At 42.1% G+C, this 25104-nt stretch overlaps 1 protein-coding gene across 1 annotated transcript in view; it reads right to left on the minus strand.

Annotated features, from left to right (window-relative positions):
• SVOP (SV2 related protein) overlaps window positions 1–25104 on the minus strand; it is a 109178-nt gene that overhangs the window by 59199 nt on the left and 24875 nt on the right. Inside the window, exons 3-10 of the mRNA XM_075320026.1 lie at window positions 21736–21821; window positions 17301–17399; window positions 14980–15051; window positions 14772–14896; window positions 12755–12818; window positions 10173–10298; window positions 9813–9941; window positions 3933–4006 (exon numbers count right to left, since the gene is read on the minus strand). Coding sequence (XP_075176141.1) covers window positions 3933–4006; window positions 9813–9941; window positions 10173–10298; window positions 12755–12818; window positions 14772–14896; window positions 14980–15051; window positions 17301–17399; window positions 21736–21821 — 775 coding nt within the window. The remainder of the gene's footprint in view (window positions 1–3932; window positions 4007–9812; window positions 9942–10172; window positions 10299–12754; window positions 12819–14771; window positions 14897–14979; window positions 15052–17300; window positions 17400–21735; window positions 21822–25104) is intronic.

Below are 25104 nucleotides of genomic sequence, written 5' to 3' on the forward strand. Positions count from 1 at the left end.
AGTCCTTCTCCCATACGCCACCATAGCTGCTAAATTTAATCTCCCAGGCAATTCCCAATATCGGTATTTACAAGTTAGACACCTGATGCACTCCCTTTTTGCCTCATTAGAAGTCTCTATCCCTACACTTTTTGAGAGATTGTGCAGAGCTGGGGCCTCTACTAAAGGCCTCATCTCCGATATATATCGTATTTTAATGGCTCCGTGCCCGGAAGACAAGCCAAATCATACATATATGAGGAAATGGGAAGATTTCCTTGGTGAGTCCATTCCCTTGTGTATGTGAAGGCGGATCTGAGATACTGCCTCTAAGACATCTTCATGCTATGTCTATAAGGAAAATCAGTATAAATTACTCATGTATTGGTATCACACCCCATCACCACTACATAAACTAAACCCAGCTATACCTGACAACTGTTGGAGGTGTGGAGCCACAGGAGGAGACATACCGCACATATTCTGGGTAGGCCCCAATATCCAGTGTTTCTGGAGGTTGGTGCAATCTCTTATTTATAAAGTAACTAATCTTCGGATTCCCCTGGACCCTAAATTCTATTTATTAAATATACCACTTGCTCAGCTGGGGAAAAGAGTGAAGCGGTTACTATTACACATGACCACAGCAGCTAGATGTCTGATTGCCCGCAACTGGAAGTTAGCTCATCCACCCTCACTTACCGATCTCCAATCTCGGATCCAAGATGTGAGAAGGATGGAGTATTTATCTGCCCTGTCAAATAACACAGTAGATCTTTTTGAGAGTGTTTGGTCACTTTGGGATACTTATTGGGCCAACAAAGAATAACAGTGAAGTACGGCCTTGATGGAAGCCTGATATGCTCACCCTCCCCAATCCATCCCCCCTCCCTTATGTTTCCCTGTCTAGTATTGTATTGTTCGTCTTGTCATATTCCCTGTTTTCAGTGTATTAGTGGATAATATGGATACTGATTTCTGGTTTACAGTCATTAACAAGTTTGTGAGACATATCCATGCATCCATGTATTTTTTTTGTATCTGTTTTGAAAATCTTAATAAAACATTCAGTTATAAAAAAAAAAAAAATGGGGGGACCCAACGTCATTGTTTTTTTAACTATTTTTTTAGATAAAAAAAATTAATGGGTTTCCCTGTATTTTGATTTCCAGCCAAGGTAACGCCAGGCAGATGGGGGTGGCAACCCGTAGCTGTCTGCTTTATCTGCGCTGAGAATCAAAAATACCGCGGAGTGCTACGTCATTTTTTTTAAAGATTTATTTTACAGCACTGTGATGTCCATCAATCAAAATACAGGGAAGCCCTTTTTGTTTTTAGTTATTTAAATAAATAATTAAAAAAATATATATGGGCTCCCACTGCATTTTTTGTATTGCTAGCTAAGGGTAATCCAAGCAGCTACTGGCTGCTAACCCCCACTGCTTGGTGTTACCTTCACTGGCAATGGAAAATCCAGGGAAGCATTTTTTTATTTTTTTTTGCCAAAAAACTACAAAAAACAATGAAGTGAGCTTCGCCATATTTTTGTATGCTAGCCGGGTACAGCAGGCAGGTACGGCTGCCCCCAACCCCCAGCTGCCTATTTGTACCCAGCTGGGAACTAACAATATAGGGAAGCCCTTTTTTTAATTATTTCATGAATTTCATGAAATAATTAAAAAAAAAACCGACGTGGGCTTTGCCCCATTTTTGTGTCCAGCCAGGTACAACTAGGCAGCTGGGGATTGGATCCGCAGCACAGGTTAACCCGAGCTTTCTGGGCCCCTCTGCTGCGAATTGCAGTCCGCAGCCGCCCCAGAAAATGGCGCTCTCATAGAAGCGCCATCTTCTGGCGCTGTATCCAACTCTTCCAGCTGCCCTGATGCCGGTGGCTCGCTGGGTAATAATGAGTTAATACTAGTTTTGTTTTACTAGCTAGTATTAAGTCAGAGATTCTTAATGTCAGGCAAGTTTGACCCAGCCATTTAGAATCTCCAACAAAGGGTTAAAAAAAAAGACACCACACAGAGAAAAAATACTTTAATAGAAATAAGTACACAGACACACTTAGAGACTCCATATTTATTACTCCCTCTTATCCCTCCACGATCCATGGTCTTCTGTCTTCTTTCTCCTTCAGCCCATGCAGCTCTGCTCCCTCAGCAGCACTGCATGGGAGAAAGATGCTGCTGCTCCCCCTGCAGGCTTTTCACTCCGTGAGTGATCAGTGCTGCTGGCTGTTAGCGGTAACGTCACCGCTGACAGATGGGTTACCATAGCAACGGTGCTCCGATCACGTGATTCCCGATGCCGCTGCGTGCTGTTAGCGGTGACGTCACCGCTAACTGGCGCGTTGCTATTGCAACGGTGATCTCTGTTATTGACCGGCTGTGTCAGCCGGTCAATAACGGAACGGGGAAGCAGAACGGGGAGTCGACCGTCTGCCAGAGCATGTCGCCGGTACACGGCGATACACAAATGTGCACCATGTACCGGAGAGATGCAATGACAGGACCTAGCACGACGTCAAAGCCATGTAACTGTCTGTAGCCAATAAGATAATAGACACGTGACTGGTCACATGGCTATTTTGACATCACGATAGGTCCTGTCATCGCTGCTGGTTACCGGGAGGACGCAGCGATTACCGATGGAAAAGCTGCGGGAGACAGAGTGCAGGACGCATCGCGGGGACTGGTAAGTGTTATGGCAATGTTCATTAACTGTATGTGTACATTTATAATGTGTTTGTATGTGTTTGTGATTGCCTCCTATTGTTTTCAATGGGGTTCGAGAGGTTCGTTGAACGGTTGGTCGAATGGTTCGTCGAACGGGGCACCGTTCGACGAACCAAACTCGAACTCTAGGGGGGTGGCTCATCTCTAGTTACGAATAAGAAAGTGCAAGTGCTTAAAGTGCCAGTTTAAAATGGTACCAGTTCAGGGTATCTAAACAATTTAGAACCATGTCCACTGGACTAAAACAATTGAGAACTCTAATCACCCCAAAAAGAGGAGTAAAATCAGATGTTAGCGTTTTGGAAGACTGACAAAATGCTTCCCTACTCTGGTAGAAGAGCATGAGGAGATATTAGGTACATTGGTACTATGTATACACAGTCCAGATGAGATGGCTATTTCTTTAACACAAGTTCCCTGACATTGGTCCTGGAACACGCGGGAGATGTTCTAGTAATAACAATTTAAGGGTGGGAACAAATGGGGTACTAGGAACATCAAAGTCTTTTACAGGGTGTGATAACACTGAGAATAAGATGAATATACCCTGTATAAACTGGGACTGGGAATATCTGTACCTCGGCAAACATCCATGAATTTGGGTGAGATTGTTCCTTACCTATATTGTTTGCATGTTATATTTCGGCTATTGTATGTGGGGATCTCTACACCCATCTGTGACCACTGTCATGATTTACTAGAACATATATCCATGCCTAAGTAAGGGTGATGTGACTTTGTGTAAATATTTTTGTCACTAGAACATCCCGTGTGTTCCAGGACCACTGTCAGGGAACCTGTGTTAAAGAGATAGCCATCTCATCTTGACTGTGTATACAGAGTACCATCATACTTAATATCTTCCCGTGCTACTCTTTCAGATTTTACTCCTAATTTTGGGGTGACTAGAGTTCTCAATTGTTTTGGACCAGTGGACATGGTTCTGGATTGTTTAAATACATCCTTAGCTGGTGCCATTTTTCAACTGGCACTTTCAGCACTTGCACTTTCTTATTATTAACTAAATGAAACTTATGTTTTTGTCCTTTTTTCTGTGTAAAAAGACTATTAAGCAATTGGTGATCAGCAAACCAGTAGCTTATGTAAACAAATCTTTAGTGATGCACTGAATATTACATTTTGATAATATTTTATAGTGTATATGTGTGAGAAATCACCAACCAATTATTACAGATTGGTAACATAACCACTTACCATATAAACCAAAGCAACAGAGTTGTACATCTGAACTGAGGCGAAAAAAGGTCTCGAATTTTACCACGATCCTCCTAGAAATGGGAAAAGTGTTATGCTTAATATACACAATGTATGTTCAGAACCATCAAATAGGGCTCGTTCAGACGGGCGCATTTTACGTTGATATGCTGTCCATAAGCAAAATGGATAGACTACTAACAGCGTAAATGAAATTCAATGGGCTAGTGCACATAAGTGTTTTACACACAAACCATTGGCCATGTATTAAAACTCGACCATTAAACTGAAGGAGTGTGGCATTCATTTTTTTATGGATACCTTACAATTATCAAAATAAAAACTGTATTTGATCTAATAAAAATTTTTAATTGTTGATGTATAAAAATGGATACCATATGGATGTCAAAACACAGATGTATGGATGATATACAGAAAAAAAATGTTAAAATGATGACAATACAAATAAAAAAAATCTGATATTTCTGGATAAAAAACCCCTGACAATTTTACATATGCTCATCTCAACTTGGTCTTTAAGGGAATCTGTCAGCAAGTTTTCGCTGTTTAATCTGAGAGTAGCATTATGTAGGGCAAGAGACCCTGATTACAGAGGTGTCCCTTATTAGCCTGTTAAACAACTGAGCCGTTCCACTCACGCAGGAACAAACAAAACGGGGGAGATGTTAACCACAGGTTCCTATACAGAATAGATGTACCCTGAGGGCTCTTGTCCACTTGCGAGTAAAAATTCCCTGCGATACTCGGCCAGAAAAGTGAATCGAGTGTCCTGTTTATGATCTGCGTATGGTCTGTGTATGGTGTGTTCATTTTTCTCACTTAGCATCCGTATGACATGTGAAAGTCATGCGAGTGCTATGTGAGTGCTATGCAAGCAGCGTCGGACTGGCTATCGGAGGAATCTCCAGTAATACCAGGCCTGGCCGCGGTTACCTGCACTGAACTTCGGAGCTGTCACCTGAGCTCCAGAGTTCAGCCCGATCTGTCTGCAGCTGTCAAGAACTGAACCGCAATCGCTGGGGAATCAATCACTCGGCGCTTGCTGTTCTGTCTAGGCTGCACTCCGGAGCTCAGGTGAGAGCTCCGGAGTTCAGTGCATGTAACCGCGGCCAGGCCTGGTATTACTTTAGATTCCTCCGGTAGCCAGTCCGACGCTGTATGCAAGTGTGTAGATTGTTCACATCAAGGATCCGTGTGACATGCGTATGCCATCTGTATGACATGCGTATGCCACCCGTATTCTGTTTTTTTTCTCGCTACCATAGGCTTGCATGAGGGTGCAAAAGCTGAGACTCGGTGCAAATCACAGCATGCTGCGATTTCACCGAGAGCACGAGTCGTGTCGTATAAAATTAAGCTAGTGGACAAAGCCTCATAGCTTAACACTGGTGCAAGTGTGATCCGTTTTTTTATCGGATCGCACTCGCACATTAAAATCACAAGTGGACAAGAGCCCTAAACCTGACCCTTTTTTGTCCCAGCCTCCCTGCAGAGGTTGTCACTCTAAAGTTACACACTGGTGCCTACACTCAACTTCGGCTGACCCTGAGTGTTCTTAACTGCACCCGAAACTATAAATCAAGTGAAACAAAACACCAATAAACATGAAAGCAGTATACAAAGGCAGAGGGTGAGACACAGGGATAAAGATGTGTCCACACAGTAGTACAGGCAAGACAGAGGAAACCCCAAAAGAATTATGGAATAAGTGGAACCATTCCAAATCCTAAATGAGACAGAATTAGAGAATACTGGAAAGGGAAATGCACAAACAAACCACAGGGAAAATCAAAATTGATAACTCAGCAAGATATCCTAAACTAAGGAGTTGGGACTCCAAACATCATTTACCCTTGGAATATAGTCAGCACTGAAGTATGTGAATGGCGAATATAAAAAGCCCCTCCTAAGATGTGATAGGACAAACAAAATAAGGAAATGAACATACCTAAGTCCAAATAAAACAGAAAGGCAAAGCAAAGGAAATGTCGATAAGAGAACTAGCTATCGGTTGGACTGAGACAACAGAATCTGTGGTTTAACAGAGAGAGAGACTGACCGCACAACCAGAGGTCACCAGATCGAGCCCCAGAGTAAGGGTACCTTCACACTTTAGCGATGCAGCAGCGATCCGACCAGCGATCTGACCTGGTCAGGATCGCTGCTGCATCGCTACATGGTCGCTGGTGAGCTGTCAAACAGGCAGATCTCACCAGCGACCAATGACCAGCCCCCAGCCAGCAGCGACGTGCAAGCGACGCTGCGCTTGCACGGAGCCGGCATCTGGAAGCTGCGGACACTGGTAACTAAGGTAAACATCGGGTATGGTTACCCGATGTTTACATTAGTTACCAGCGCACACCGCTTAGCTTTGCTCTCCTAGCTACAGTACACATCGGGTTAATTAACCCGATGTGTAATGCAGCTACATGTGCAGAGAGCAGGGTGCCGCGCACACTGCTTAGCGCTGGCTCCTTGCTCTCCTAGCTACAGTACACATCGGGTTAATTAACCCGATGTGTAATGCAGCTACATGTGCAGAGAGCAGGGAGCCGCGCACACTGCTTAGCGCTGGCTCCTTGCTCTCCTAGCTACAGTACACATCGGGTTAATTAACCCGATGTGTAATGCAGCTACATGTGCAGAGAGCCGGAGCCGGCAGCACAGGCAGCGTGAGAGCTGCGGAGGCTGGTAACTAAGGTAAATATCGGGTAACCACCTTGGTTACCCGATGTTTATCTTGGTTACAGCTTACCGCAGCTGCTAGATGCCGGCTCCTGCTCCCTGCTCGCTTCATTTCGTCGCTCTCTCGCTGTCACACACAGCGATCTGTGTGTCACAGCGGGAGAGCGCCTTTGAAGAAAACGAACCAGGGCTGTGTGTAACGAGCAGCGATCTCGCAGCAGGGGCCAGATCGCTGCTCAGTGTCACACACAGCGAGATCGCTAATGAGGTCACTGCTGCGTCACAAAAAACGTGACTCAGCAGCGATCTCGGCAGCGAGCTCGCTGTGTGTGAAGCACCCCTAAAGCCATGACTCCTGTTTATTGTAGTTTAAATACAATCAGTATTTTATCAGCTGGCTAAGCAGACCACCTTATCTGTGTAAAGCTGGTGTCACACACAGCGACAACGACAACGACGTCGCTGCTACGTCACCATTTTCTGTGACGTTGCAGCGACGTCCCGTCGCTGTCGCTGTGTGTGGCATCCAGCAACGACCTGGCCCCTGCTGTGAGGTTGCCGGTCGTTGCTGAATGTCCAGCTTCATTTTTTGGTCGTCACTCTCCCGCTGTGACACACACATCGCTGTGTGTGACAGCGAGAGAGCGACGAAATTAAGCGAGCAGGGAGCAGGAGCCGGCGTCTGGCAGCTGCGGTAAGCTGTAACCAGCGTAAACATCGGGTAACCAAGGGAAGACCTTTCCCTGGTTACCCGATATTTACCTTCGTTACCAGCCTCCGCCCTTGCTGCCAGCACCGGCTCCTGCTCTGTGCACATGTGGCTGCAGTACACATCGGGTAATTAACCCGATGTATACTGTAGCAAGGAGAGCAAGGAGCCAGCGCTAAGCAGTGTGCGCGGCTCCCTGCTCTCTGCACTGTGACATGTAGCTGCAGTACACATCGGGTTAATTAACCCGATGTGTACTGTACCTAGGAGAGCAAGGAGCCAGCGCTAAGCGCGGCTCCCTGCTCTGTGCACATGTAGCACAGCGACGTTATGATCGCTGCTGCGTCGCTGTGATTCACAGCTAAGCAGCGATCATAACAGCGACTTACAAGGTCGCTGTTACGTCACAGAAAATGGTGACGTAACAACGACGTCGTTGTCGCTGTCGCTTAGTGTGAACCCAGCTTAAGCCCACCCCCACCACTCATTAGCAGCTTGCTGACAACTCACAGTGTACACAAGAAGTTGGCCGTCGGGTGTGGCTGGGATTATATAGAGAAGAAGACTAAAGGTACCGTCACACTAAGCGATGCTCCAGCGATCCCACCAGCAACCTGACCTGGCAGGGATCGCTGGAGCGTCGCTACACAGGTTGCTGGTGAGCTGTCAGACAGGAAGATCTCACCAGCAACCAGTGACCAGCCCCCAGCCAGCAGCGACACGTGGAAGCGATGCTGCGCTTGGTAACTAAGGTAAATATCGGGTAACCAACCCGATATTTACCTTGGTTACCAGCGCACACCGCTTAGCGCTGGCTCCCTGCACTCCTAGCCAGAGTACACATCGGGTTAATTACCCGATGTGTAGTCTGGCTGTGTGTGCAGGGAGCAGGGAGCAGGGAGCGGCACTGACAGCGTGAGAGCGGCGGACGCTGGTAACGAAGGTAAATATCGGGTAACCAAGGAAAGGGCTTCTTGGTTACCCGATATTTACATTGGTTACCAGCGTCCGCAGAAGCCGTCTCCCTGCTCACTGAACATTCAGTTGTTGCTCTCTTGCTGTCACACACAGCGATGTGTGCTTCACAGCGGGAGAGCAACAACTAAAAAATGGTCCAGGACATTCAGCAACAACCAGCGACCTCACAGCAGGGGCCAGGTTGTTGCTGGATGTCACACACAGCAACATCGCTTGCAAGTCGTGCTTCAGCAGCGATGTTGCTTAGTGTGACGGTACCTTTAGCTCTGCTGCATCTACATCAGACAAAAGAGGTATTCTATTAAACTACACCAAGCAGTAAGTGATACATCTCTCCAATCAGGCTTTCTTGTCCAATGTTATGATGCTCTCAGATTTTATCGCAAAAAGCTGCTGACAGATTCCCTTTAAAGGAGTTTCTTATCTTACAAAGAAATGACTCATTGCTTTGGATTTGCTATTAATTTATGATCAGTTTTTTGTCTGCTGGGTACAAAAGTACATTGTTGATGAGTTTTCTTTCTAGGCCAGGGTTTCTCAATATTTTTCCCCTAGTGCCTCACTAGCCAAAACTTGGTAATGTTTGGGTCCCACCATTCGTCATAGTCCATGACATCTATTAAGTAAACTCAATTTAATTAATCTTAAACTGTGTCTCCTTAATGTGGTATTCCCACATCTGGGTTTCATGGTCTGTGTGTGGACTGCAACGTTGACATCAAACATGGCTCACTTGACCAAAACTAGCAGCCTTAACTGCATATATGGAGCTTTTAGTTTTAGTAAGGTGACCTGTTGTAGATCCGAGCATGACAGTTTATACACGGACTGTGAACATGGACATGTGAACTAAGCCTTACTCGGTGAAACATTAAAATGGCTATCTGGCCTTTGAAAAAATACTCTGGATTAGTATAGGCCATTAAAAACAGTGGGTGGTTGATAGGGATTTAAAATAATCTCAAAAGTATTCTGTTATATTGATAATCTAGAGATTGGTGCAACCACAGAAAATTCAGTGCAGCCTGTGACTAATTCTGTCAAAACTGTCTCCCCTGCTGCACTTCATCAGCTACAAAGGGACCAGGGGCGTAACTTTAGTGGATGCAGTCGCACATGAGCCTTTGGCATAAAGGGCCCAAGAGGTCCCTTTGGCCCATAGAGAAGACCAAAAAGTGGTGTTTATTGGGTGTCTTAAATTTTTACATTGGGACCTACGAGCTTCAAGTTATGGTACTGAGAGGGGCACGTCACCAATGAGGTATGTTATCGTTGCTGAAAAATGTATTAGTTATCAGTTTTTCATGAATTTGCAGAGATCATATTTTAAAAAAAATTAAAAGTAAAAAGGGTTATTTTTTGTCTACGAGGATTTTTTTTAGTATTTTTACTACCAAAACAATGGACTGAAACACAGCACCGTTTAATAGCAGTTCTGGAACAACTAATACAGTATGATTCCTATGGGAGAAGATAGGCTTACTCACCTGCCTGGATAAGATAAGTTTCCCTAAAGGCATTGGAGCACCATTCTCTGTGGCTATACGCTTTAAGGTAGCGAGAGCTTTCTCCTGATTTCCAGACAGAACATCATATCTAGCGCTCTCTGGTAACCACTATAAGACAATATGTATCGTGATCAAGTCGAGTAACAATATAAATGGACATAGACAGTACTCTTAAAAGTAAGGACAACTTTCTTGTACAAACTGTAAAACATATAAAGAGTCCTAATTTTTTCTTAACGTATCCAGAGGTGTTAAATTGTACATCACGTCCTTACTTTGGAATGAGTAGATACAAATACTTGCAAAAGTCTAATTAATACGTATTTTAGAAATACTTACAAAACACAAAATTGCAAACACTACCAGTGGCACAGCGGAAAGGATCAGGAGCCAACGCCATCCTAAGGTGGGCATCACAAAGATAGCCAGCAGAACTTCAAATACTGTGCCCACTGCCCAGAATATCTAGCAATTAAAAAAAAATATCTTATTTGAAGGTTTAGATTAAGTGGTAAAAATAAGCAAAATGTGTTCAGCTCCCTCAAGTTTTTTTATATCTTTATAATTAAGCCAATTTTTTTAATAGGAAATTACTATAAAACTGCTTAGTATGTTTTTCCTTTTTTTTATTTGATGATTACAATGAAATGCTCCTGAAATAGCTTTCAAATGCATCTGAAGGCTATAATACAGCAAATCAATGCCAAAATAATATCCTTTTGGCATTGGACTGGTGTTTTAAACTGTATTGGGAAGCATAAATCAAGTATACTATCCAATACAAGGGTATGCAACAAAAAAAATACAGTATATTCTAAAAGTCAACTGTAGTCAGATTCAACTATATTAGATACAGTTACTTATGTCTGTGCTATACGTCCAGTGCATACTAGGCACAGACACCAAAATACAGAGTTGACTATGCCTAATAGAATTCTGCTTACCGGATTCTGCCCCATGACTGCTTGGACAGAAAATGGAATGCAGATCCCTTAACACAAAGTCACTATCTACACAGCAAGATCTGCCAGGGTTCTTCTTATGAAACAGCATTGATGTTGAACCTTATTTACCTTATCGGTCAAGTGTTCATATGTTTTCCATGAGGAAAAAGTAGAAAGCTAATGCCAGACACCTCTGGCCGCAGCCTATCTCCCCCAAGAACAGATGGATGAGGCATGTAAGTTCAAACTGCCCAATTCTTCAAAGATGAGGTTGGGGGACTCAGGAGGCCACAACATGCAGCAGATGGTTGACCGATTCTGCTTAGATTGGCAAGCTGATACAACTTGAGTCTAGTGTGTATTGGAGCCATTTGATCTGTGACTGTAAAGTCTACTGCTATTATTTACTGCTCCAGCCCTATCTGTACAGATTAGCTACCCTGTATAAAGGGTACTTTACACGCTTCGACATCGCTAGCGATCTCATTAGCGATCTGAAATTCTAGATCGCAAGTGTGATCTTTGGAGATTGCACATGTGTAAAATGACCTATGTGCGATCTCGAAAGATCGCACTTGTGATCTAGAATTTCAGATCGCTAATGAGATCGCTAGCGATGTCGTAGCGTGTAAAGTACCCTTACGAACAAGCCTACTAAAAAAGAAGCTTCTCAGGGCATCATGGAGACCTAAAATGCTGATGCAGGTGTCCTGTTTACACATCTATGTTGCTGAACAACCTACAAACTTGCTATATCAAGTTAGCAGTTCTTAATTTGTACAGAGTAAGCATAATTGTGAAAATTGATAACTACAAGTAAAAAAATAATTGCTTAGAACTCAGAATTATTGTATGATAAACTAAGATCATTTCAAATATTAATAACTACTTTAATTCATCCTTAAAGGGGTTGTCTCATGAACAAAATTCATTTTAATCTATAGATCTGGGAATAATATTCCGTTCCACAATTGGATTTGTTTAAAAAAAATGTTCCTGTGCTGAGATAATCGTGTCCTTGATATGTGCTGTCCTGTCTTTACACTCTTTTACTTCTTCCCTGGCCCAGGAGATGTGGTATGATCAGACCATGTTCCTGCACGGTCAGACACGGCCATTACACAGCACATAAGATTATCTCAGCATATTTTTAAACACATCCAATTGTTGAAATTATTATTCCAAGATTTATTGATTAAAATCAACTTTAAAATTAACTTTCTTTGTGGGAAAACCCCTCTAATTGAGTATCATCATACTTTAGTAAATCTTCATTCAATGCTTCTCAAATTATCTTAAAGGACCACTCTGGTGTTTTTATTTTTTTATAATTGTCTCCTTTGTTAGCACTCATTAATGTGTGTAGTGAGTGTATTAAAATACCTGGCTTACTTGACTTCTGCCGTTTCCAGCATGACTCCAATCCTCTCCTCCATCGTGGGACTGCATTTGTGACCTGATGGTTCACACAGCTATTTTTGTATGTACCTGACATCACTCTCTCAAAGTACAATTTATGTCTCTAAAGGCCCAGTCACACACAGAGATAAATCTGCGGCAGATCTGTGGTTGCAGTGAAATTGTGGACAATCAGTGCCAGGTTGTGTACAAATGGAACAATATGTCCATGATTTCACTGCAACCACGGATCTGCCAAAGATTTATCTCTGTGTGTGACGGGGCCTTTCGACTCAGAACGAGAGTTTATAGCCTCATAATCTGAGTCTCATAGATATACATTGAGAAAGTGACCATCAGTCCACACAGATGCAGTCACATGATCCAGAAGAGGACAACACCTGTGCTGAAAACGGCAAAAGACAACATCCATTAAGTATTTTAATGCATTCACTACACACACGTTACTTAACTGATTCCTAACGGAGGGGATAATATATAAAATGTTGGTGAGGTAATTTAATTTCAAAGAACTCGATATGAAAATGTCAAAAAAATAACAAAAAAATATGATCTTACCTCTATCAAAAGTATACACTTTGCTCTTGCTTTCATAGGAAGAAACTCTGCATACAGGGTCACTCTGGTCAATGAATTAAAAAAATGAAAGTTGTAGATTGTAGATTTAGGGTTCATTCACACTATGTGGTCAAATCACTTTTCCCCAAAGTTATAACTATACACGCTGCTGTCCATTAAATGCATGTCCCTCAAAAAGACATGACGTATTTTGGGGTACGCATACCACAGGTTGAGAACGAAGTGTACACTGTGTGCAGAATTATTAGGCAAGTTGTATTTTAGAGGATATTTTTTCATTATTGATCAACAACTATGTTCTCAATCAACCCAAAAGACTCATAAATATCAAAGCTTAATATTTTTGGAAGTTGGAGTGTTTTTTTTTTTAGATTTGTCTATCTTAGGAGGATATCTGTTTGTGCAGGTAACTATTACTGTGCAGAATTATTAGGCAACTTAATAAAAACCAAATATATTCCCATCTCACTTGTTTATTTTCACCAGGTAAACCAATATATCTGCTCAAAATTTAGAAATAAACATTTCTGACGTGCAAAAACAAAACACCAAAAAATTAGTGACCAATATAGCCACCTTTCTTTATGATGACACTCAACAGCCTACCATGCATAGATTCTGTCAGTTGCTTGATCTGTTTACGATCAACATTGCGTGCAGGAGCCACCACAGCCTCCCAGACACTGTTCCGAGAGGTGTACTGTTTTCCCTCCCTGTAGATCTTTCATTTTATGAGGGACCACAGGTTCTCTATGGGGTTCAGATCAGGTGAATAAGGGGGCCATGTCATTATGTTTTCATCTTTTAGACCTTTACTTGCCAGCCACGCTGTGGAGTAGTTGGATGCATGCGATGGAGCATTGTCTTGCATGAAAATCATGTTTTTCTTGAACAATACCGACTTCTTCTTGTACCACTGCTTCAAGAAGTTGTCTGCCAGAAACTGGCAGTAGGTCTGGGTGTTGAGCTTCACTCAATCCTCAACCCAAAAAAGTCCCACAAGTTCATCTTCGATGATATTAGCCCATACTAGTACCCCACCTCCACCTTGCTGGCATCTGAGTTGGAGTGGAGCTCTCTGCCCTTTACTGATCCAGCCTCTGGCACATCCATCTGGCCCATCAAGAGTCACTCACATTTCATCAGTCCATAAAACCTTTGAAAAATCAGTCTTAAGATATTTCTTGGCCCAGTCTTGACATTTTATCTCATGTTTCTTGCTCAAAGGTGGTCGTTTTTTACCCTTCCCTACCTTGGCCATGTCCCTGAGTATGGCACACCTTGTGCTTTTTGATACTCCAGTAATGTTGCAGCTCTGAAATATGGCCAAACTGGTGGCAAATGGCATCTTGGCAGCTTCATGCTTGATTTTCCTCAATTCATGGGCAGTTATTTTGCGCTTTTTTTGCCCAACACGCTTCTTGCGAGCCTGTTGTCTATTTGCCATGAAACACTTGATTGTTTGGTGATCACGCTTCAAAAGTTTGTCAATTTCAAGACTGCTGCATCCCTCTGGAAGACATCTCACAATTTTAGACTTTTCAGAGCTCGTCAAATCTCTCTTCTGACCCATTTTGCCAAAGGAAAGGAAGTTGCCTAATAATTAAGCACCCCTTATATATGGTGTTGATGTCATTACACCACACCCCTCCTCATTACAGAGATGCACATCACCTGATTTACTTAATTGGTAGTTGGCTCTCAAGCCTATACTGCTTGGAGTAGGACAACACGTATAAAAATTATCATGTGATCAAAATACTCATTTGCCTAATAATTCTGCACACAGTGTAGACTGTTTGAGCCTAATTCCACTTAATTTACATTAGAAACTATTATTGGCTACATAAAAAACCTCATAAAAAAATTCTAAGAATTCCGATGTAATAAAATGATAAAAATATTTTATTTTGAAAATAAAAGTAAAGTAGAAATAAAACCCATACCCACTAACTTTATAGGGTGTTATAGAAAAGCAGATGAATGGCACACTTACGACTGAGGGACACCTCCAATCCCAAAACCAACTAGTCCTCTAAGCACAATAATCCAGCTGTAGACCGGTGCAAATGCACTGAGGATTCCATAATACAATGTCCAAAATACACTGATCTTCAGACCCTGGAAAGAAAAAGAGGAAAATCCCAATAGAATTTGATCAAAACATGTGAACCATTACCAAAAGATCTGACGGTATCACTTACAGTTTTCCGACCATACTGGTCCGAGACATTTCCCCAAAGGGTTGAGCTGGACATCATCCCAATAAACACGACCTGTTGAGAAAGCAGAACACAAACATCAGCAATATCTGTGTCGCAGTGTCCTTTAAATCCCTGAAGGTGGCATCCTTCAACCTCAGGTCTGGAAGAAAGTAGACAGCTTTTAGTTGCTTACTTGCTTATTTATAATGAAGGGAAAATCGCAAACACTGAAAATTTAAAACCAATTATACAGATTAGGATGTTAATGCAATTTTGGATTTTATACCAGCATAGCAAAGTGTCATCCAGTAAAGTAGTCTTTTCTAGAAAGTGTAAGTAAATACACATATAAAAGGCCATATTCATAGTGTGCATACATTACTATGCATACTAGCACAATCTAATGAGGTATTTACTAAAGAAACATGTTACAGACTTAAGGAGTTATTTCCAGATCCAAGAACCTATCTTAACCCTTCACCCCCGGGCGTTTTTGCGGTTTTCCGATTTTGTTTTTTTTTTGCTCCCCTTCTTCCGAGAGTTGTAACTTTTTTATTTTTCCATCAGTCTTACCATATGAGGGCTTGTTTTTTGAGGAACGAGTTGTACTTTTAAATGAAACCATAAGTTTTATCATATAGTGTACTGGAAAACAGCAAAAAAATTTCAAGTGTGGAAAAACTGCAAAAAAAAAGTTTGATCGCACAATAGTTTTTGGGATATTTTATTCACCATGTTCAATATATGGTAAAACTGATGTGTCGCCGTGATGCCTCAGATCGGTGCGAGTTTGTAGACACCAAACATGTATAGGGTTACTTGTATTTAAGGGATTAAAAAAAATTCACAAGCCTGTCAAAAAGCAGAGGTGCATGTTTTGCGCCATTTTCCGAAACCCGTAGAGTTCTCATTTTTCTGGATCTATGGCTCTGTGACAACTTATTTTTTGCGTCTTGAGCTGACGTTTTTAATGGTACCATTTTTGTGAAGATGCTACATTTTGATCATCTGTTATTGCATTTTGCGCAAAATTTGCGGCGACCATTTTTTGCCGATACGCTGTTTACCGATCAGATTAATTGATTTTATATTTTGAATATATTTCTGAACCCGGTGATACAAAATATGTGTATATTTTTTATTTTTTTAACCCTTTAATTTTCAATGGGGTGAAAGAGGGGTGATTTGAACTTTTAGTTTTTTTTTGTTTATTGTTTATTTTTTAAAACTTTTTTTTTACTTTTTTTATTTTACTAGTCCCCTTAGGGTATTATAACAATCAGCAATCTGATCGCTCTTCCATATCTCCAGATCACAGCTACACAGCTGAGATTTGCAGAAAAGGAGCTCTCCTATTACACACCGCAGTCTGCCGGGTGTATGAGGAAGTTACTCATGATAGCTACAGGCATCATCACATGACCCTGTGCTACCATGGTAACCACCGAAAGTCACGTGATCACGTCACATGACTTTCGATGGGGGCGGGCTAGGTTATCATAATGGCGGCGCGCATATACATCTCGCTGCCAGATTTTGGCAGCGAGATGTAAGGAGTTAATAGTCGCGGGTGGAACGCGATTCAACTGGCGAATAGCAGGCACACGTCAGCTGTTGAAAACAGCTGATGTGTGTGCAGATTGCTGCGGGGATTAGCCTCACACGATCCATGTTGTACCCAGTACGTCATGTGTCATGAAGAGGTTAATATGTAGTAAGTGTAATATTAATTATTATTATTATTATTATTATTATTATTAATAATAATAAATGTCTCCAATTAGAAATGTATAGTTCTCCTGATATAGCCATGTCACTTACCTCATGTGCAGGCATTGCAGCTTAGGTATCCATGGTTACAACATGGGCAACCAACTGACTGTCATTATATGAGTGTACTTAATACCTAAGCTGCAATGCCCTGCACATGAGGTAAGAGACGTGGCTATATCAGGAGAACTATACTACATTTCTAATTCGAGGTATTTTGGTAATATTATTATTGTTACACCTACTACATATTGGGATAAGATCTTTGATATCCTATAGATAGGAGGGTCGACCCAAGGTAGAGAAGAAATTGATATGTTTTATAATCGCTAATTAAGATATAGTTAAAAATTAATTTCTAAACAGATTCCATTACGAAGGGCATTGTGGTATAAATTTATCACAGCACCACTGCAGCTAACAGTTTTATATTCAATAACTGTGCCAGCAAAGCTTTGTGCTTACACAGGATAATGCAGGTCCTTAGGCACATATTACGTCAATGCAACACCTGGAATTGGATCCAAGAAGTGGTCAGTGCATCTGCTTACCGATGTGAGCAACGCAACCTGCCAACTGGGTAATCTCCATTCACAGTGGAGCTGTGGAGCCAGGATACTAAGAATCATCATTTCCATTGCATCAGCCATCTACATAAATCAAGAGGCATAGGATTACAGACGAAGCTTAATCAAGTAGGAAAAAAGGAGAGACTTCCAAGAGAAGGTAGCAGCAAAAGTCTCATACAAATAACAAAGAGAAAGGTTATCAATTTAGAGAAATTAATATTTTTTATGGACGGATCATTACACAAAAATAGACTTATTTGTTCATAACTTGGAATCAATTCACACACGGTACAAATATCTCTCTTGAGACCTTGCATCTTCTTACCATTGCTTTTTACACATTATATATTTATTAATAAAACAGAAATGCATGAACACACCATAAAACATGATGAATTTTACACTGTTGGCATCCAATTTCCCAGTATTGGTAGCCACACGCAGTTGAGGACCTCTTTTATGTGGCCCTCTGCTACCTAAAAATGGTCAATCTAATGTCGGTGATTGAGTCTGTTTTGTCTGAATTATGAAACTGCAATGTTTTTCTTCCCTGATTGCAGAGACTGGCCAGGATGAGTGGCCGCTTATTGCCAGATTGCATGAAAGGTAAGGCTATTGTCACTGGGCACTGTGCTAGGGAGGAGCTTGCTGTGAGACAGGACTCAAAAGCGTGTAGGTAATTGCCACGAATCAGTGTGCATCTATGTAAGGGTTGGTAGTTTGGTACACTTATTTGAAGTGTGAACCTGTGTAAGTTGTTTGTCAGATTCCCCAGTTTTGTTTCAGAGGATCTAGTGAGACGCCGGGAGCCTGACGACAGAAGAGGCTGCAGAACTGAGGCCTTGGACATGTGTGTAGAGAACAGTCTTCTTGTGGCAGTGGAGAGTGGCATCTGAGTCAATCTTTGTGAGAGGCCAGGTGTGTGAACAATGGAGTCTTCCTGCACTGGTACACCCGGAATGGAGGGTGACCCTAAACAGACATGTATGAGGATCATTGTCTTGAGATGCCTGAAATTTGTATTCTTATCTGGGGTAGTGGAATGAGCTATTCATGTGATTCAAAGTTTAGCGGTCCCATATATTGTTACAAATTTAAAGAAACAATTACAAGTAGAGATGAGCAGATCCCTCTGCCTTGTATCAACTTTAAGTGGAATTTCCTGAAATGTTCTCATCCAGTTGCATTCAAACAATTTGCAATTTGGTTGCGAGAATTGCAAAAAAAAAAAAGCACAGTGCCATTGATGAACATTGACTCAGTCAGAGATGGGGCATATGAAATCAGGAGCGTCCACATGGAATTCTCCATAATGACTTCCAACTATCATATCACATGGTCTAACAGTCACTAGCACTAGGCCTATAAAAATGAGGGTAGGGATAGAAGCCTAAGGATTTTACAGCCTAAAGGGCGCTTTACACGCTGCGACATCGCTAGCGATCTCATTAGCGATGTTAAATTCTAGATCGCAAGTGCGATCTTTTGAGAGCGCACATAGGTTATTTTACGCATGTGCGATCTCGAAAGATCGCACTTGCAATCTAGAATTTCACATCGCTAACGAGATCGCTAGCGATGTCGCAGCGTGTAAAGGGGGCTTTACACGCTGCGACATCGCTAATGCGGAGTCGTTGGGGTCACGGAATTTGTGACGCACATCCGGCCGCATTAGCGATGTTGCTGCGTGTGACACCGATGAGCGATTTTACATCGTTGCAAAAACATGCTAAATCGCTCATCGGTGACATGGGGGTCCATTCTCGATTATCGTTACTGCAGCAGTAACGATGTAGTTCGTCGCTCCTGCGGCAGCACACGTCGCTATGTGTGACGCCGCAGGAACGAGGAATCTCTCCTTACCTGCCTCCCGGCCGCTATGAGGAAGGAAGGAGGTGGGCGGGATGTTCCGGCCACTCATCTCCGCCCCTCCGCTTCTATTGGGCGGCCACTCAGTGACGTTGCTGTGACGCCGCACGGACCGCCCCCTTAGAAAGGAGGCGGTTTGCCGGTCACAGCGACGTCGCCGGGCAGGTAAGTATGTGTGACGGGTCTGCGCGATCTTGTGCGGCACGGGCAGCAATTTGCCCGTGTCGCACAACAGATGGGGGCGGGTACCCACGCTAGCGATATCGCAGCGTGTAAAGTAGCCTTTAAGTACCCTTAATTGTGCTAATCGTAATCTGTTAGTAGGTTTTTGTTATTTACTCTTGAGATCAGCATAATGTAGGGGCAGAGACATTGAGTCCAGCAATGCATCACTTACATGGCTGCTTAGTGCAGTTTTTATAAAATGACTTTTATCAGCAGGTGATTATCACTAGAGGACTAGTTGTCTGATGCCATGTAGTCCTCCTGATCTATGTAACTCCGCCCACTTATTAGCAGCTTTCTGCCAATGTACAGTGTACACAGTAAGCTGCTACCATCTGCAGCACAGAAAACAGTGATTTTATCAAAACTGCAGCAAACAGCCCAGTAAGTGATACATCATCATTGCAGTTCGAGTCACTGCCCCTACATCTTACTGCTCTCAGATAGGAAAAACCTGGTGACCGATTCCCTTTAAAGGGTTTTATATATTACTATGAGCCCTCAGATTGTTATACACATCTTTTCCGGACAATAGGAGGTTTTGCAGTTTTGAGATTCGGTGTGAATTTATTTGCCGCAATTCAAATTTTGTGGGAAAATTAGGAAACTGTTGAATTAGAGTTTTAAGAGATCCACATAGCTCTAGTTACAACAACCACAGAGCTCACCGCTGTTGTAATATTCCAACAAAACAATGTCTAAGAGATGTACCTGTCCGTAAGTAATATAAAGAACCAATGTGTCTCATTCAACCATCATGATTCTTTGTCTTTTTGGAGAAACAATAACATTTCTCCATGGTCTTACTTTTAAAGCAACCACACTCAGTTGCTTGGCACGACACAAGTTGCATGTTGCACCGCAACCTACACATAATAAGTTTGGGCTGCTAAAACTTTGGGTTGTTCAATGTACAGTAGCCATCAAATACCACTGTGTAGGTAGTAGGTGGCTCCAGCATGAAATAATGGAATTTAAAATATGTTAACCACCACTCAAGCATTTTGGGTTTTTTTCAGCATTGGACTGGCACTTTAAATGTAATCCCCCTGCCCACTGTCTTATACTTACCCTCCAACATTTTCATGCTCTAGTCACATGGTGCCACCTTGTGACTGTAACTTTTGACTGGCCGGAAGTCAGAAGTTACATCATGATCCCTGAATACAAGTCTATGAGAGCAAGAACAAGGCTCCCAAAGACTTGTATTAAGTTGTGACCTCTGGCACGTTCTATGAAACACTGTAAATGCTGGTCACAAATTGCTGGAGAACGATTGGCACTGCAGTGATAAAAGATGAAGAAGGCGAAGGGTGAGTATGAGACCGGGGGCAGGGAACTTTGATTTAAACCATCACCCTGGGGGTGCAATAAAATAACAAATGCTGGAGTGGTGCATTAAGGAAATTATAAGAGACTAGATGCATAAAAACCTGTAAAATAACAGTGATAGAGTTGACTGACAGTTTGGCTGATCTGATACATTTACATTGGTAGTTTACATTACGCTAAAGGTTTACAGGCCAATCTGCCTGTCAGTGGTGAGGAGTCTTAAAGCTACAATGCTCCTCTGGGAAATAATTATTAATTAATTTCCCAGAGGAGCATTGCAGCTATAAGACTCCTCACCACTGACAGGCAGATTGGTGTGTCAGTCTCCGCAATGAAAAAAGTACTCCCCTTAGACCCCACTTTAACTTCTCATAAAGCCAGATCAGACCTCATACTTTGCACTGACGAGGGGCAATCATCCCGAAACACCGTGTCTGCAAATTGTGGATCTGATCTGGCATAAATCCTAGGTCATATGAAAAGGCTTGTTAAAGGGCTACTTTTGACTTTTAGGATTGCTACCTCCAATTGGTTGCACTAGAGTTCGTCTCCCTCCTCCCTGGAGAGACAATTATAAAGGTTTACAATCATTTACACCCTGTGAGCCACGATCAGACATTCAGCTTTGGATGCTGGTTGTGAGTCACATTCAATACAAAAGAAATTAATCTAGAAAAGTAAGAAATCAAATATTTTAGTGTGAATTTTGCCCTACTGGTATTAACCATCCAAAGTAGCAGCGTGCCATCTATCTGCAATATGGTGTGGATGTTGTTTTGTACTCAGTGCATATAGCTATACCTAAGGATCCTATGACAAGACGCTATGGGACCAATGAAAGATAAATGCTGATTATTTACTTAGTGATGCCATGACGATTCATGTTCCAAACTAATTATTGAAATATTTTCTATTACTCTTCTGTCTTTAAAAATAAGTCGATTGCTTTAAATACAATTAAATTTAGTAGTGATATATAACAGTTACTTGCCCAGGCCAGTCCGGTAAGGATTGACAGTTTCCACTGGAATTTCCCAAATCCAATAGCCTCGACGGCATCTTCCACCATAAATGTGTCTGTAAGGGAGAGAAAAGGTGACTCTGAGGGAAGGTATTAACAACTAAACAGGGGGTAATGTATCCATGCCAATTGATTATGTAAATCTCTAATATACAAGACTTTGGGACTTTGTGCCGAAGAATTTTTACCTACACAAGAAGTTTTGGTAAAAACCTGTATTGCATCTGTGACTCTCTGATTTATGTCACTCTCGTCGGTTATTTTTAAAAGTGCAGTGGGTTTAATCTTAATAAATGTATGTTTTGTAGCATTAATCACATTTTGTTCAATCTAATAACAATCAAGGTTCTTGAACATTTTCTACTTATATTCTTCCTGCATGATTTCATAACTTAGTTACATGGCTGTTACTGTCGATGACCTTGGAATTCTTGTAAATGGCATTATTGCTGAATCACAGTTTCATTTGCCGGAAAAAGTAAGTGGATCCTTTGGAATCACCTATATTACGGCATTGTTATTAATTAAATGTGATCTTATTGTTAGGTAAGATGCAATAAATAGGCAAACCCAAAGTAACTAAACTAATAGCACACAAAAAGTTGTGCTGTTCATGTCTTTTATTGAGCACATTGAGCCACCTTTTCCTGTCCATGGAAAGTCATCTTCTATGTGAATAACTTCTCCAAGAGCCAATTGGAAAATGGTGTTTCAGTTAATGAGAGGTTACGGTAAGAATGTGGATTTCATTGTTGTGCCACACAAAGTCTGGCTACTGACAAAGTTGTTCTTCTCAAGAAAAATTAGCTAGAGTGAGCCATACCTTGATGCAAACAACATTTCGAACATCTCAGAAGATGTGTTAGGCCAATGTCACACTTGTGAGTGTCTCGCACGAGTCTCATATCGCATCACCTGGCGCGACCGCACACTCTCCTGACAGGAGTGGGTCAGTTGCATGTATCTCCATGCAGCTGAGACACTCGTGTCAGGAGAGAGTGCGGCCGTGGTGGGTAATGTAATGTGAGACTAGTGCTAGATACGCACAATTGTGACTCCGGCCTTATAGAGACACGTGAATGAAAAAAAAAAAGACTACAAAAAGAGTGACAAAGACTTAAGGCCGCTTTACATGCTGCGACATCGCTAGCGATGTTGCTAGCGATAGCACCCACCCCCGTCGTTTGTGCGTCACGGGCAAATCACTGCCCGTGGCAAACAATATCGAAGGTAAGCATCATACAAACTTACCTTCCTAACAAAGTCGCTGTGGCTGGCGAACAACTTCTTTTTTAAGGGGGCGGTTCGTGCGGCGTCACAGCGACGTCACACAGCAGGTCACCAATAGAAGCGGAGGGGCAGAGAGCAGCCGCATGAACGTCACTCCCACCTCGTTGCCAGGGGACGTAGGAACGCTGTTGTTCGTCGTTCCAGGGGTGTCACATGTAGCGATGTGTGCTGCCTCAGGAACAATGAATAACCTGCGTCCCAAATGAGCAACGATGTTTTGAAAATGAACGACGGGTCAACAATCAACGATTTGGTGAGTATTTGGGATCATTAGTGGTCGCTCGTAAGTGTCACATGCAACAACGTCGCTAACAAGGCCAGATGTGCGTCAAGAATTTCGTGACCCCAGCGATATCTCGTTAGCGATGTCATTGCATGTAACGGGGCCTTAAACACAAACCACTTGTTAGACAAATTGTCTAAAAGTGAGAATAAAAATCAGAACTATTGTAATTTCTCCTAAAAGTGGTACGATAGTCAATTATGAAATTGAGAGAAAGAACTCAAGACTAGAGTACAGATGAGCGGACCAGTGTATGTTTGGGTTCATCGGGTTTTGCCGGATTTTAGTTAAAAGTTTTTTTCGGGACCCAGACTTGACCTGAACGTGTACCTGGACCACGAACCCCATATAAATCAATATGGACCCAAATTAATGGGCTCAGCTGGAGCAATGAGTATAATGGAAGTGAATGTTTGGATCTCCACATACAGCCAGCTGTAAACAAAGCATTTCCGGGGAGGAAAGGTGTTTTTTTTGGGGTGGAACACACAGCATCCGAAAACATTGCTTTGACCCCCAGTGTGAGCCATCAAAGACTACAAACGGCTCACACTGGGCCGAGCACTGAGTGTACTCGAGCACCCCAATGTTCGATTGAGTGGTTAGCATACAAACAGCACCCAAACTCGGACATGGACTTTTTTAAAAGACTGGGTTCAGGTTTGAGTCCTGGACACCCAGTGTCTGATACAAACCCCGAACTTAACAGTTTGGGTTCACTCATTTCTACTCAAGAGTAACTGCAAAATACCTACTGAAAAACGCTACAGGATGCAAAAACCTCTGCTTATGTGTCCATTATTAGAAAAAACTCTAATAAGAATAGTGTTTGTGAAAGGACACAATAAAGGAAGAGACTGCTGTTCCCCAAAAAATGTCTATTGCGTCCCATCGTAAGTTTCCCAGTACCACCTGAATGTCACACAATGCTTCTTGGAAAATGTTCTATGAACAGATGAGGCTGTTAAGCACAAATTAACAACATGCTTGGGGATTAGAACAATGCACATGAACATCAATACCTCATCCCCCTTATGAAGGTTACTGGAGGGAGTACAATGGCTTGGGACTTCCTATTGTTAGCTCACAGACAGAGGCAAGAGGCATGGAGGAAATAATACTGCTATACTGAGCCATGTAGCTGTGAATCCAGCACTGGTAAAGCTATGTAGAATCTACATAATATGTTTCTCTGCCTGTCACTCTGCTTATCACTGTGGTCCTCTCTTCTCCCTATCTATCGACTTCAATATGTTATGTAACATGACACTTCACTGTGAAGTCAGGACATCTTTTCAAGCGAATTAGTTCAGGAAGTAAGGTGAGGGTAAAAAGTGGCTCATAAGTGTAGAAAGAAGCATATTTATCTGAAAAGAAATTGTGTAAAGTTTCTTATATTCACCTTTCCCACTGATTTATGGAACGTTTGTTCAAAATACAGTTCCCATTTAAGTAGGAGCACTTTGATAAGGTATTATACAGCCATGCTGACATTGATACTGTATTCAAGTTGAGTACACCAGTCTCATGCAAAAAAACAAGCACTTACACGGCTCCATAAAAAATAAATAAAAAAGTTACAGTTCTGAAACCAATTTTTTTTCCATATTTCAGATTTTTAAAATTACCTAAGGCTGCTTTCACACTACGTTTTTTTAACATGCGTCATGAACGTTTTTTTGCTGTAAAAGCGGATCCTGCTTTTACAGCACAAAAACGCATGCAAACGCATGTGTTATTTTGCAGGATCCTGTCACTTTAAGTTT

Source organism: Anomaloglossus baeobatrachus, chromosome 1 (assembly GCF_048569485.1).
Source record: "Anomaloglossus baeobatrachus isolate aAnoBae1 chromosome 1, aAnoBae1.hap1, whole genome shotgun sequence".
In the NCBI taxonomy this organism is placed as follows: Eukaryota; Metazoa; Chordata; class Amphibia; order Anura; family Aromobatidae; genus Anomaloglossus; species Anomaloglossus baeobatrachus.